Here is a 14769-nt window from a genome sequence, read left to right on the forward strand (position 1 = left end):
TTCCATCACAATGATTAATATTAGTATACAATGAGGTTACATCCGCTGTCACTAGAAATGTGTCTGGGGAGATAGTGACATTATTCACAAGATTTAATACTTGCTTAGTATCCTTTAAATAAGACGGTGTCTGTATGACCAAAGGTTGCAAGAAGAAATCGATATATTCTCCAATTTTTGAGCACAAAGACCCGATTCCACTAATTATAGGACGACCTGGCGGTTTAATAGGGTCTTTGTGGATTTTAGGCAATATGTATAAAATAGGTAGTTTAGGGGCAGCGGGAATCAAAAAAGCCTTCTCTTTCTTATTTAATATGTGGTTATCATACCCATAATTAATAATGTCCTTAAGAGACCGTTTATAGTTGGTAAGGGGGTCTTTTGCTAATGGGACATATGTAGTCCGGTCTTTCAAAATATTTTCGACTTCTGCTATATAGTCAATTTTATTGAGTATCACTACCCCTCCCCCTTTGTCTGACGGTCTTATTACCAAGTCTTTCTTTTCAAGAAGTGATCTGATGGTTTTATAATCTCCTGATCCATCAAAAGGCCGTTTAACGGATAAATCACCCAATTCTTTAAGGACTTTATCTTTAAATATATTAACATGAGAGTTAGTTTGTGGAGGGGGGTTGAAAGTGGAAGCATTACGTAAGTTGGAATGTATAAAGTTATCGTAGGTTGTAATGTTATTATGAGGACGGTTAGCAAAAAACCTTTTTAAAGATAGTTGCCTGGCGAACTTATGTATATCCATGTATACTTGGAATTTATTCAGTTTACAGGGGGGGGCATATTTAAGCCCTTTATCAAGCAACTTAAGTTCATCATTTGTAAGTTCTTTATTACTGAGGTTAAATAACCCTTTACCCACTACATCTTTCTTTTCTTGTTTGTGTCTATTAATCCTCCTCCCTCCCCTTTTTCCTCTGTAGTGTTTCTTCGCTTTCGTGTATTGCCATTCCCTAAAAAAGGTTGTCGTGGATTGTTAAAATTGGAATTCTGAGGATTCATGTTTCTATTGGGAGTCATAGGGGGTGCCTGGTAGCCATAAGATTGATTAGGAGGTGCCTGATAACCATAAGATTGATTATTCCTTCTTGGACCTTGCCAGTATTGTCCATTATGAGATGGTTGTGTCTTCCTATTATTATGTTGACGTGGAGGATAGTAAGAGTAGTCATATTGGCGTGAAGGGGGATAATGAGAAGAATTATCATGTTGGCGTGGAGATGGATAATAAGAATTGTCCCCATTACGCCTCTGAAAATTATCGTGTCGCTGAAAACCATTTTTCTTAGGGGTATAAGTGTGCATATATGTCGGTGTCTCCATGGTAGGGTGCCAGCGAGAACCAATGTTATCATCATATGGTTTATAAAGAGGTTCAAACCTATTATAAGTCTTAATATTGTAATGTTGAGTCTTTTGATTACCAGTATGATATGTAGGTCGAGATACAGGACCTGAAGTGTTCGGTATGGGGTTAATAGGTGGTACCGATTGACTTTCCTTATTTTGCCAATTAAATACAACATGTTCAGAATAGTCTTTATGGTCCCTCTGGTATTTTTTCCTTTTCTTAACCTTCTGTTCTTTTTCTACTCCTTCTAGATGTGTTTTTAATCTGTCTGATTCTATTTTATAATTCTCATTATCTTTATATGGCATGAGTTTTTCTCGGACTAAATTAATTTCCTTATCAAGATTTATTAATTTTTTCTTTTTCCTTAAAATGAGAAATATATATATATATATACTGTGAGGGACCACCGAGCGGCACCCCTAGCACTCCACTGGTCAGGCGTGCCCAGAGCGCGGAGTCTAAGCCCCAGGGTACTTGTTCACCAGGGCCCCTGATGGTGGGGATGGACTTGTAGTACCCCGAGACCAGGTCGCCACTACTGAGTACACCTGTCAGTGGTAGGGGTGTTCGCCAGGGGCTCCAACCAGGGAGAGCCAGATGTGAGGAGGTCGGGTGACCCCGATGGGATGGATGGATGGATGGCTGAGCAAGTGCGAAGTCAGATAGGCCGAGTTGGTAACGTAGAGGACGGTAAGGTACAAGGGAGCAGGCAGAGAATCGTCGGGTCACACGCCAGGTCAGCAACAGGAGGTCAGATCTAATGAGGGGCATCCAGGGAGAGAGGTCAGGCAAAGCAAGGGTCTGGGCAGGAGAAATCAGCAGGTCAAGAACAATCCGGGTCAATAAACTTACAAGGCACAGGTACAGAATCACAGGAAGCAGGTAAGACCAGAAGGCAACGAAATGACAGCTCAGGGACATTTAAATATCCCGCCCTGCGCTGCCATTGGTGCTCAGCGGGCGGCCGCGGCTTCTACTGCGCATGCGCGAACTCGAACGCCGCGGCCGGCCCGGACCTAGTGCCCGTGTACAGGGCGGAGCAGTGCGCCTGCGCCGGGACCATCGTAGCAGGGATCGAGGGGATCCCTGACATATACACATGATTTTGCATTCTCACGCCGCCATTCGTGGCCACAGCTGTCAATCACTGCGTCCCGGCTGGTGATCAGGACGTTAGTATAAGGTATGGCAGTGATTATGCCACCTATTTGGTTTATAGCATTGGGACAGGCAACAAGGGCTGGCTGCATTATTTATTATGACTGGACTGGGGCAGTGATCAGGGACACTGGGGCAGGCTGGCACTGCAGTGTTAATGTATATGCAGCATGACAGGCTGCAGCATCGGTTCTCCCTGCTTTCACAGTCAAAGCAGAGAGAACTAATGCTAAGTTTCAGTTTTTATTGTTTACTATGCGATTGCTGTGATTGGACACAGCAGTCACATGGTAAAACTCCATGTAATCGCCCAGACACAGTTGTAATGTAATCCACTGTCTCTGGGCGACATACAGATCGCTGAGCTCCCGGGTGAGCGTTTGCTCGCATCAGCACAGCTTCCTGTCTGTTGTCTAGACTATGGGTGGACAGGAGGCGGTTAAATACTGCATGCCTGGACCACTACTTAATTACCGCATGCATTTATTTCCTTTTATGAATTGAGTTTAACACTTTTTCATGCGGTATTTACCAATTGTTTTGCAGTAAATACTGCAAAACAGCATGGTGAATTGACAGTTTCAGGATTGCATGCGGTATTGAGAAAATGGACACCTCAATAACGCATGCAATTTGCTTTTGTGAATGGAGCCCCATATTCCTTAGGCTGTAAGGAACTGGAACACTTCACCCTTGCCTGAGACACTTGTGTCTGTTGTGATAACTTTCCAGTCATAGGGAGGTTCTTGAATGAAATTGGGCAAATTATACTGCCTATAAGGAGGCTAACATTAGGCCCAGAACTCTTATTAGGAATCTCATTGTAGGAGGTCTCTTGGATCTCAGTTCTCAAGCATGTGCTCTTAGAGAAAGAAATGTCATTTGCTTTGGATGTGTCCAGGGCCAGATCCAAATATTTCAGGCAAAGGGAAGGCTGGAGGAGAGCAGATTTGTTGTAACAGATTACCCAGCATCTGAATTGTTTTGTGGACATTTCATAATACCTGGAAGGGAAAGGAGTTGTTCAGAAGGTCTAGATAGCCTGTTACGTGGATGCCCTGATTTCTGAGAAGGACAAGCAGAGGATAGGCTGAAGGGCAGTGAAACAAACTGGAAGTATTAGCCATTGAAATGTGCATGAACAGCTGATGGTGTGGGTTAATAGACATATTGGAAGTCTAAGGATGCCATGCATTTCCCTAGTCTCAGGCACTTTCTAACCTTGCAGATTCCATGCAGAATTTTGGAACTTGAAGGAAGCTGAGGGATTTTATCTCAAGAATAGGATGAATACGCTAGTTGGGTTTTAGTGCAGTGAACAGATTTGAGAAGAACCCTTTGAACTGGTTTTGTGACAGTACTGGCACAATGATTGCCTGGTTCCGGGCATGCTGCAATTCATTCTTTGAGTAGTTTCTGGTTGATTTGAAAGCAGGTGGTAGAGTTTTGAGCTCTATTTTTCACCCTTTTGAAACCACTGATTGAACCCATATGTCTGTGACATCTGGGACCCAGAGGGAGGCAAACTGTAAGACTTAGGAGTGAGGGTGCCCCTTCATTGTGAAGAGGGCTTTGGGAGGTTTGATGGCCTTTGTGGGTCATGCTTTCCATTGAAAGGAAAGGCTGAACGTACATTTTGAAGTTGAAGCCTGGTTAGAGTGGATAGGTGCACTGCATTTGGAGGATGTTTTTGAGGTCTTCCGCTGTGAAAGTAGAACCTTCCCACCTGTGACCTCTTTGATGAACTGGTAAAGTTCCTCACCAAATGGACATCTTCCTTTGGAAAGCATACGTGGAAGGTGCTTCTTGCAGGCAGCTTCAGTGATCCAAGCTTTCAGCCATAAGATTCTGTACATGCGAAATGGAGCCCTTCTGGAACTGAGTTGCATGACATTTTTGGGGGCATTCACACAAAAAAGCAGATCAGACGGCAGGGTCATGTTTGTTGCTCATTTCTAATTTCCAGGTAGCTCCAAATGTGACATACTGAAATCGCAGCAAGAGCTGATTGCAGGGCTGGGCCTACAAAAGCAAAAACTTTTAAGAGCATCTCAAATTTCCTACGTGCATAATTTTTGAAAGAAGGAATATCTTCAATACATACAGCAAGTAACCTTTTTAGGACAGACAAGGCAGATTAACTACAGTACTAGCCCAATTCTTTGAAAACACTTTTTCTACTGGATAGTTTAGCAAAGATTTGGGGTAGAAAAAAAACCCTTCCTAAATTGACTGCACATTATGTTTATGAACAGAGAATGTTTTTGCAGATTTTGAAGGTCCCTTTGCACCCAAATGGGCATGATAAGCTAGAGGAGAGTCAGGCTGCACAATGCCAAGGCTTTTGTCGACAGAGGCAGTGCGCTTTTCAAGGTTAGCAAGCATGTTGCAAGCTTCCTCTTCAATATGGTGACAGTCCGAGGAAGTAAACTCTTCCACTATTGCCTGAATATCCTTTTTGTTTCCCTTTTATCTGTGTTCTCTAGAACCAGCATATTAGGTTCCAATTCAGGTTGGAAAACAAAATAGAAGAGGCATGGCCTATTTAAACCCTGGGCGAAGATGACCATTAGAGCCGGATCTTGCTTCAATACAAGGGACATATCACTCTTAAATTGAGCGATGTGTGGCTTTTGAAATTAATGTCCTCCTGCAATTTTGCATTGGTTCCCCTTTCATCTAGACTCCTCCATAGCTACAAGTGAGGGTATTCCCCTGTGGGATACACATAGAATACAGTATGGAGTATAGGGGGTGTCTGGAAGGAGTATGCAGTAACCCAGGCACAGCTGGGCAGGGCTCCGCCCACATTGCCACTTCATTTAGTCTTCTGTGAATGGACTACAGGTCCCGACAGCCTTAGCGGATGCCAGCTTGTAGTCCTCAATGAACTACCGCTCTGGAGTGCTGTGGTAGTTTCATTGATTCTTCCTGTCAGTATTGGCTTGCTCGTACGGGATGTACAAGCAACCAGATATATTGACAGTCAGCAGGAGACCTGCATGGCATCAGTGATCTGCTGATTGTGGTGCAATGCTTTAGAGGCTCCTAAAACAACAAAAACCCTGCAAAAGATGTGAATTTATTATTTTGTGTAAAAGGTGAACTTATCCTTTAAAAGGGTTCTAGGCAGAAGTGTTTTGGCTGATGAGGTGTTACATCACAACATCCAAACTTTATATCCAACAGTTTAGTATAGCAGGCGCCCTTCCTCATACATACGTATCTATTCACATTTAGATAATGCAACACACATTAGATTTTTATAATTTATTTACTAATAAAATTTTGTACACATGCCGTCTAAAACCAGTATGAAAGATTTCACAATCCTTTAAAGTGATACTAAAGGCTTTTTTTTTTCCCTTTTAAACAAATATGCTACACTTACCTGCACTCTGCAGTGGTTTTGTAGGGGTCCGCCCCGATCCTCCTCTTCTCGGGTCCCCTGCCGTCACTCCTGGCCCGTTCTTCCTGCTAAGCCCAGGCTTGATTTGGGGGAACCAAAGCAGGCTCGCTCCCAAGCTGCACCTCTACGTGTCCATTCGTACACACGGCTCGACCTCGTTGCCTCTCTCATTGGCTGTGATTAACAGCAGCGAGAGCCAATGAGGAGCAAGAGTCCACAGAGAGCCGAGGTTATTGTGCACAGCACTGGATCGCGAAGGGGCTCAGGCAACTATTAGGGGGACTTAGGAGGCTGCTGCACAGGTGGTTTTTACCTTCATGTATAAAAAGCACGAAGGTAAAAAACCTTTACAACTACTGAACTTTAAATAATCAAATATATGTCTGCAACCAGCTCATATAAAAGCACTTTACCTGAGGAAATGTGACCTAGATGCAGAGAACTGTGCTTTAGTCAAACAGTCCACTTGTTGCAAGTCTAAAATAGAGATAGAATCAGATCCAGAGACTGGTGTTAGAGCTGGCTCTTGCTTCAGTACAAGGGAAGCATCACTCTGAAATTGAGTGTTGTGTGGCCATTGGCAGAGTGTGTTCGCCTGCAATTTTGCATTGGTTCACTTTCTTCTAGTCTCCACCATAGCTACAAGTGAGGGTATTCCCGTGGGATACACATAGAATACAGTATGGAGTATAGGGGTTGTCTGGAAGGAGTATGCAGTAACCCAGGCGCAGCTGGGCAGGGCTCCACCCACATTGCCACTTCATTTAGTCTTCTGTGAATGAATAGACTACAGGTCCCGACAGCCTTAGCGGATGCCAGCTTGTAGTCCTCAATGAACTACCGCTCTGGAGTGCTGTGGTAGTTAAAGTGAGGGTATTTCCCTGTGGCATACACACGGAATAAGGTGCAGAGTATAGGCTAAGTGTGTCTGGAAGGAATATGCTGTAACCCAGGTGTAGACTGTCCTGCAGCAAGTCCTTGTGATGAAAGGGCAGGTAGAGTCCCCGAGTACCTTAAAAGGGTTTTAGGCAGAAGTACTGTGATGCAACACTCCATCTCTAGCGACCCCCCTCTGAGGACACGCTTGAGCACGATACGCCTCAGGAGGAGCCACGTCACGCCACCAGAGCAACGTGGAGCTCCGGCGGCCATCTTACTACACCAGACGGTCAGTCCTTACAGATCACTGTCTGCAACTAATCATTATGTGTTTTTACCTTGATGCATCACAATAAAGCTTCTTACAAATTACTACACTATGGAAGTATCCTTATCAGCCCCTGGGGGAGTACTTTAGTCCACAGACACGGTCCCTAGACGGATTACTGCTACATAGTGGAACCAGCTCACCCAGAGGGATACCACCTACCAGGAGCACATAGGGGGACCCCTAGTGGAAGAGGACCACCAGCTTCATACCAAACAGAGGAAGGACCACCCACTATCAGATGACATCTTGATTTTTTAATACACAAAAGCACATTTAATATGCAAGTCCGGTGAGTGCCCATTGCCTTATCACTACCACACGGATACCGGACTCCTATGTCACCTGAGCACTTTAATCTTTATATTAATTTCCTGGACTATTTCTTCGTTTTTGAACTTATATTTATGTATTTATTTATATAGGATCAACCTTCATTCCAATACATATATTTGTTTTTAATACCGAGCGCTGCACTTTATATAAACATTCCATCTCTGGTTGAGTTTTAACACCAAGTTTGAAAAGTTTGCACTGCAAGATGAATATATTCCAAAGACAGCCCCATTTTTAGTGTCAGCGATACAGGGTGACTGTCTTACCTGTCCACAATGCCAGTGTACATTCGAGTACAGGCTCCGCTTGTCACAGTGGGCATACGTCAAAGGGCTCTTTAGAGACTGGGTTCCATAGCAATGGACCAGTCCTGGACCTGTATAGCACCCTGCAGCTGATTCATCACATTGCACCAAGTGCAAAGGTGAGTGACCAAATAGAATCTGGTACCCAAAGCAACAATACAGTTGCACTGCTTCTATGTTGGCATTCAAAGATAGTAAAGGAGTTGAAGTATTTGAAGATGAAATAATAAAACTAGCTAAGCTAAGGGTGATTATTTGAAGGAGAAAAGATTCAACACCTTCAGACACTAGCAAATAATAAAAAAAAAAACCCCACAAACTATGAGCGGAGAACTTTTATAGCCAATGTCCAATCACCTGAAGATATATGCCATGTGGTGTATGAATATTCTGCCTGTGTCCTTACTGTACGATTAAAATATTTATAAATGGTTGAGATTCTACTGTAAACAACTTTGGAAGTATAATGCATACCATTACAAAACAACTAATCTCTGAATGCTGCATGAATTATAGTGCATGTGGACTGCGCCAAGCTCAACTGCAGGTTTTGGTCACAACCACCTAAGGAAGCATGTGTAAGCAACTCTATTTCACTGTTGTAGCATGGTGACAAAATCATCACAGACCACATAAACAATTTACTTTATAGTACACAGTTTATAAAAGTAACCTTGTGGCCTCTGGCCCCAACGCAAGTTTAGAAGGGGCCTGCCATCCCTACACTTCCCCATCTCCCTCATACATACATATCTATTTACATTTAAATAATGCGGCACACGTTAGATTTTTCTAATTTATTTCCTAATAAAATTAATTTTGTACACATGCAGACTAAAACCAGTATGAAAGATTTCACAATTCTTTAAATAATCCTTAAATATAACAGTGTCTGCAACCAGTTCATATAAAAATACGACATTTTACAGCAATTCAGCAACAGAAGCTGTTTTAATACATAAATCTAGATCAAAGTCATCAGACCATGATTTCGTAAGAAATATACTGTCAAGGTATAATGTGCAAAAAGTACAGATTGAAAGAAAACCAAAACAGCCTGTTAAATGTCTTTTTAATGTAATTTATTAGAAAATCACAATGACAAGAGTCCTTATCCAGCAAATTATTTCTATTTGCTTCATAGGTGATGGAGAGTTCAGCGTCTGTGTCTGCTGTGTCCAGAATGACCACTGCTATGATGTTTGCTTTTATGTGACCTTTCAAAAGAGCGTGATCGTTCCCGTCTATCCCTGTGATGATGGCTGTGGTCATGTCTGTGCTTCTTTGCAGGATCCCCATGTTCCCTGGATTTGCCTGGGGTAGGGGAATGTGATTTTTTCCGTTTATGTCCATGTCTGTTTGAACCCCTCAGATCATCCCCACGATGCTTGGATTTGAGGTGTGGTGACCCATGATTGTGATGTCTGCGTGGGCTATCACTGTGGCTTCGAGAACGGCTTCTTGACCTTGAGCTGTAGGTTCCGGATCGACTCCGTCGGTTGTTGTAGCTTGATGAAAAGAAAACCCATTTAGTGGCGTCTGATCTATCAACATTGAACCCTGCATTACCATAAAACAGGCATGTCAAACTCATGTTTTTGGGCTGCTTATGGCCCCCCCCCTTCACTCTGCTCCTTTGTGAGCCTCATTGATTGAAGAATTTGAACTGTGACTCCAACTGAAAAGGTTACACGTCCTTACATAATTTTTAGGTTTCATTTACCCTCTCAGAAATAAGTATTGCAAACATTACAGTAAAAAAAAATAAATAATAATAATATACATCCTAGGTCCTACATGAGGACCTAAGTGGGACAAAATGCATGTAAACATTTGTGCCAATGTTTACATGTGTCCAGTGTACATGGAGGATCCTGCTGGACGATACCGCTAACTAGAAAATAATGTGAAGCCAGCATAGAATCTGAAGGCATACAGTGTAATCAAGCAGGCTCCACCCACTAAGACACTGTTTACACCTCCCCCATGAATGAGTCATTATGTTGCATGGACATACACTGTAAGAGATTAAATAAGTACATAGGATGTTGCTAAAAAAACACAAACAAAAAAAAAACAAAAAAAAAAAAAAAAACTTTTGCTAAACACCAAAAGCATTTTGATGCTCATTCAAGTAAGGCCTCATACATGGAAACCATAAGAGCTTTGGCTGTACTTCTTTTAACTATGCCTTGTTGATCGGCACCGCTGTGTCACAGAAGTCACCTGCCATCTACACTAGATGTGCTAAGAAGAGTCAGTACAGGAATCACTGCTTGTAGGCAGTAAGGTACCATGGGATACACAATCCTTACAAATTGAAAATAAACAGCAGAGGACAAGTTGCAAAGCATGCTGGAAATCCAAGAAGTTGTGGGAAAAGATGGCCAGCAGACAGGCTGAACTCACAACACAACAAATCTATTGTTTGTATTGCTATTACAATGCCAGAGTAATAAAATGAAAGTATATGCTGTGACTATAGATTTCCTTTAAAGAGAAACTTTACCCTCGCAATCAACAATAACTTCTTAACCCTTATGTAGGCCATGCATAGGTTGAATTCTGAACAAATTTATTTTGGGAAAATTAGAAATTTTGTGCATTTTGTAATTCGAAGGTGCGACCAATGATTTCAAAATGTAACCAACCAAGCCTTCAATTGCACTTCATGTTGCTACAGAAAAGAATTTTCGTGGCTAGGAATCTTCTTTTCTTTGCAGGTCACAGCTCATGCTCATTTCTTTTTCAGTTATATTTCTCGCATGATTCTCCCATCATCGATTAGACAATCATTCGTTTTCCAAAAAATTTCCAACATGCAGATCACTCGAATTTGATGGCCGCACGAAAATTTGCTGATGCTGCAGCCCACTAATGGTGTGAAATGTGAAGAAAAAAAAATATGTAGTTACGATTTTCGAAAGAAAATTAGTTCACAATGTGACCCATGTATGGCCTACATTCGTTTTTTGGCCTAGACCAAAATGAGGTCATACATGCCAGGAGTTTTCAATGGCTTTTTAAATTTTTTTTTTATCTGTAGAACGGTTTTCTCAGCAGCTAAGCACACTCTCCTGCATGCGTACCTGACCTAAGATCAGATGGTTTTCAGGCAGTAAACGTTACACGAATCATCTTCCCTTACTCAAGACTGCCTAAGCTAAAAACACTATGGGGGCGTTTTTCAAAATGGTTTCTCAACAAAATTAAAGCAAGGAGAGACATGGATAGAGGAGTTTACATTAAATATCAAAAATAAATTCAACAGCGTTTTTGGTGCTCAGATACAGTAGAGTTCCTCTTTAACTTACTGTCTTCGTGGAGATCGAGATCTTGATTTTGTCCGCGATCTTGATCTACTGCCACTTCGGCTTCGTTTCATTTCCTTTCGCAACCTATCATATAAAGAAAATATAAAATAGAAATCGTTTTGCAAGTGGCCAAATGACAATGTAAAACAGAAAGGGCACTGGAAGATAAAAATATGTCAACCAAACTCAATATTCAACTACGGCATAATACAGCAATACAAAAAAAGGCTCCCATTTGTCAAAGATGTGGTTAAATAAAAACTAAATTATTTCTCTTTACAATTAATTCTTAAAGACTTTACAGCCTTCCAAATTTCCCAAACTGGATTTGTGGTATAAAGCTCCACCCGAAAGGGGAAGTTCCGCTTTAAGACATCCTCCCCCTTCCTCTGCCTAACCTGGCATGTAAGTTTGGAAAGGGGAAGAGGGGGGGTGTGGGTACCTAGTTTTGACAGGTACCCGCTCCCACTTCCGCTTGGATTGCCGAGGCAATCCAAGAGGAAGAAGTTCTTCTCGCCCCTCCCTTCCCACACTCTTTTGGGACATATCACAGGTCCCGGAAGACTGCGGAACCATTCAGGAAGCATAGTGCGGCGCACACATGTGCAGTGGGCAGCCTGCTGTCAAACCGAAAACTGGACAGTTGGCTGCCCGCAGTTAGGATGCTGGCATCAGGAACCCGGAGGCTAGTAAAGAACTAGCCTGGTTGAGACCAGTGCTGGATCCTTGGACAGGTCATTTTTTTAAACTGGTGTTAAGTACAATTCATACATCGCCCTGCCAGCAAATCCAGCCCCCCTCTAGTTGCAGTGAATGGAACATGAAGCATCTTGGGTTATGTGACCTGCATATCCCAGGTGGCTTCAAAGCAGAGGAGATATTTTCACAAAAGTGAGAATGGGGGCCAGAGTAGACCAAAAAAAAAAAAAAAAAAAAATAGTAACTGGAAGACTGGGGAGGGGATGGGATGGGGTTAGAATCAAGCTATGCTGCCCATTGCATCGAGCAGTCAGAGGTCCGCTTTAAGGATCTGCTTAAAGAAGCAATTCTCAACAACTTCAGTATCTAAACATCATCCCAAACATTACATACCCATTATAGGGGCTCTTTAATGACTGCTTTTCATCAGGTTCACGTTTGACTTTTGCAAGTACTGGAGATTTTTCTTCAACTTTCACTTCTCTTGGAGTTGCTGCAGAAAAATGACAATTTGAGGTGTTAATGCAAAATGCACTTTTTAAATCCACCTATTGTGCTGTACAAGGAAAGTGGGAAACAATAGGAACTGCTGTAATGTCTCTAAACTAAACAGATTCTGAAACTGTAAAAATAAAGAAAGAACCTGTAGACATACTTGCACTTTTACTGCCTGAACGTACTGATATTTGGAAGAATTCAAGCTTCTGACAGCTGGATACTAAATATGAGCTTATAATTACAATATTCACCAGTTACTGCTTACTAACCTCAACATGAATCTACACTAAAAGTATCCTTTTCTGCATTCTAATGTCACAATGTATTACAGTATGAATATCAGAATAGCCCTTGGCTGAATGCCAATGCCATCCTTTAGACAAGCTAACTAAAAAAGTTAACCTACTTATGGGGACTGAGAAAAATCCAATCAAATCATACCACATTTCAGAACCCTTTTTACATAAAACAAGTCTGGACAGAGGCCAGGAAAGCAATACACCTAAATATTACTGCTTAAATCCTATTACCAATATTGATCTTAACAGAATGTTTTCTAGCCACTCAGGCTTCTGAAAATGACATTGTTTTGTTGTGTTCTGCCATAGAGGGCTTGATCTTGCCCTACCCAGTGTACAAATATAGATATAATTGATGTAATGGGGAGCAAGACAGAAATAAGAAAATTAAAATAAAAACAATGTACACAAATTGCTGGGAAACAGGCTATTAAACTACCTAGACAAAAAACAAAAAAACAAAAACACAAAACCACCACATACATGGTTTAGATGCTGGAGAAAAGCCTCCCATTGTAGAAAGAGCAGGCGTTCCATCAGGGTTTAATCCCTTAGCCTTTAACTTGGCTTCTTGTAAGGTCACTTTCCGCTTTTCTACTTCTTTCTCCAAAACTTCAAAATTTGGCTGTTCAGAAAAAAAATAAAATATCACATTAAATATCAGACAGATGAAAAAAAAATAAAAATAAAACAAAAACACATATGTGAGGCTTCCTTTTGGGATGCTCTGCAGGCATGTAAAAAGGATCAGTCCTCCTAAAACAGATATTTTAGCTTTTGGCAGATGCTGAATACTTTTTTTTTTTTTTTTATCTCCAAGAGAGTCTGCTGGCCAGATATCTGCACATATGCCTTGCCTATGAGGAGGTGGTGAACAACTACCCCTGCTGGAATTTTGTTTTATATTTTACAGGATACAACTGCAGGTTCTAGAACATGACAAGTGAAAAGAAATAAAGTCAAAAATCATGCTGGTGAAATTTTCCTGAAGTGCCCAAAGTCAAATAGAAAGCCAGGAGCTAAACGTTCAGATTCCACACAGCTGAAAGGTAGCCAACCAGGTAAATATCTTGCAGCATGCAAGCGAATGTCTGAGGCTATTATATGCAGAAGCCTGCAGAATGGTATAACTACCGACAAACCCTCTTTTCAACATTACATTTACAGTTCATGAAGACGGTCGGGTAGAGTAGCAAACCACTCCTGAAACAACCTCCCAGACCAGCACCTGTATTACCACACTGCAGGCCACATAGCTCAATAGTAGACAGTGGATTGAATGAAAATTATAGTCAGTAAAACAAAAAAGAATTAACACGTTTAGGCAATATGCTAGTTTGTCCCAAGGGCTTCATTTAAGCAGTGGCATTTACAAGACTGGTCAAAACACTACTTGCAACTCATTGTGCATTCTAGTGACCTCTAGAAACATTTTGAATAACAGGTCTTAAAATGCATACGAAGATATGTACCATTTTCAGCTGAATCATAGCATAAGTAAAATTTGACCAGACCATGACTCACTAGCTGGAAAACATGCACGAGTGCATATGATATTTTTATGTAATCAGCTTTTTTGTGTTCGGAACAAAGCATTAAAAGCGACAATTTCAAACTTTATAATAGAAGGACTTTACCTTTTTTCGGGTATAAAGTCTTAGAGCTGTGACACAGACCTCCTGCATGTTTTCCTCAGTAGCTCCAAAAAGTAAAAACCAGTGAGGTTTATTGGGTAAAGAAATCTGAAACAAAAAAGGAGAACGTGCCAAGACAAACCGTTATTAAAAAAACACTACACATTGGCAAATTTACTCTCAAGCACACATCTTGAATAAAGTTAAGCACAGGCTCACCAGACAACTTCTTACTACATACACATTACCAGCAGTTTAAAAAAAACAAAAAAAAAAACAACGTGTAAAAGGGGGCTAAGAAAGGTCTCTGGATTCCAAAGTGGTCAGGTACTTCCTGATCGGAGGATTATCAAAAACTGTTAGCCTTTAGCACCTTGTGCCTGAAAATCTAATATGTCCTGACTTTTTAAAACACAGTCAATTAGCAGTAGCTCTTAGCATTGCAGTCCAATAGAACCAAAGACCAAGAAATACTCCATCTAGAACTTAAAGCCAGCAAATCTGAAGTAAGAATTGCATGGAGGATAGAGTCATCTTC

At 41.4% G+C, this 14769-nt stretch overlaps 1 protein-coding gene across 1 annotated transcript in view; it reads right to left on the reverse strand.

The window, feature by feature from the left end:
* Positions 1-8852: 8852 nt before the first annotated feature.
* The window catches only part of CCNL1 (cyclin L1), a 30861-nt gene continuing 24944 nt past the window's right edge, over positions 8853-14769 (reverse strand). Inside the window, exons 7-11 of the mRNA XM_089675403.1 lie at positions 14235-14339; positions 13081-13222; positions 12194-12293; positions 11102-11185; positions 8853-9295 (exon numbers count right to left, since the gene is read on the reverse strand). Of these exons, the coding sequence (XP_089531529.1) occupies positions 8944-9295; positions 11102-11185; positions 12194-12293; positions 13081-13222; positions 14235-14339 (783 nt within the window). The 3' untranslated portion in view covers positions 8853-8943. The remainder of the gene's footprint in view (positions 9296-11101; positions 11186-12193; positions 12294-13080; positions 13223-14234; positions 14340-14769) is intronic.

Source organism: Staurois parvus, unplaced genomic scaffold, assembly GCF_062004578.1.
Source record: "Staurois parvus isolate SC_StPar_1 unplaced genomic scaffold, SC_StPar_1.0 ptg000155l, whole genome shotgun sequence".
NCBI classification, from domain to species: domain Eukaryota; kingdom Metazoa; phylum Chordata; class Amphibia; order Anura; family Ranidae; genus Staurois; species Staurois parvus.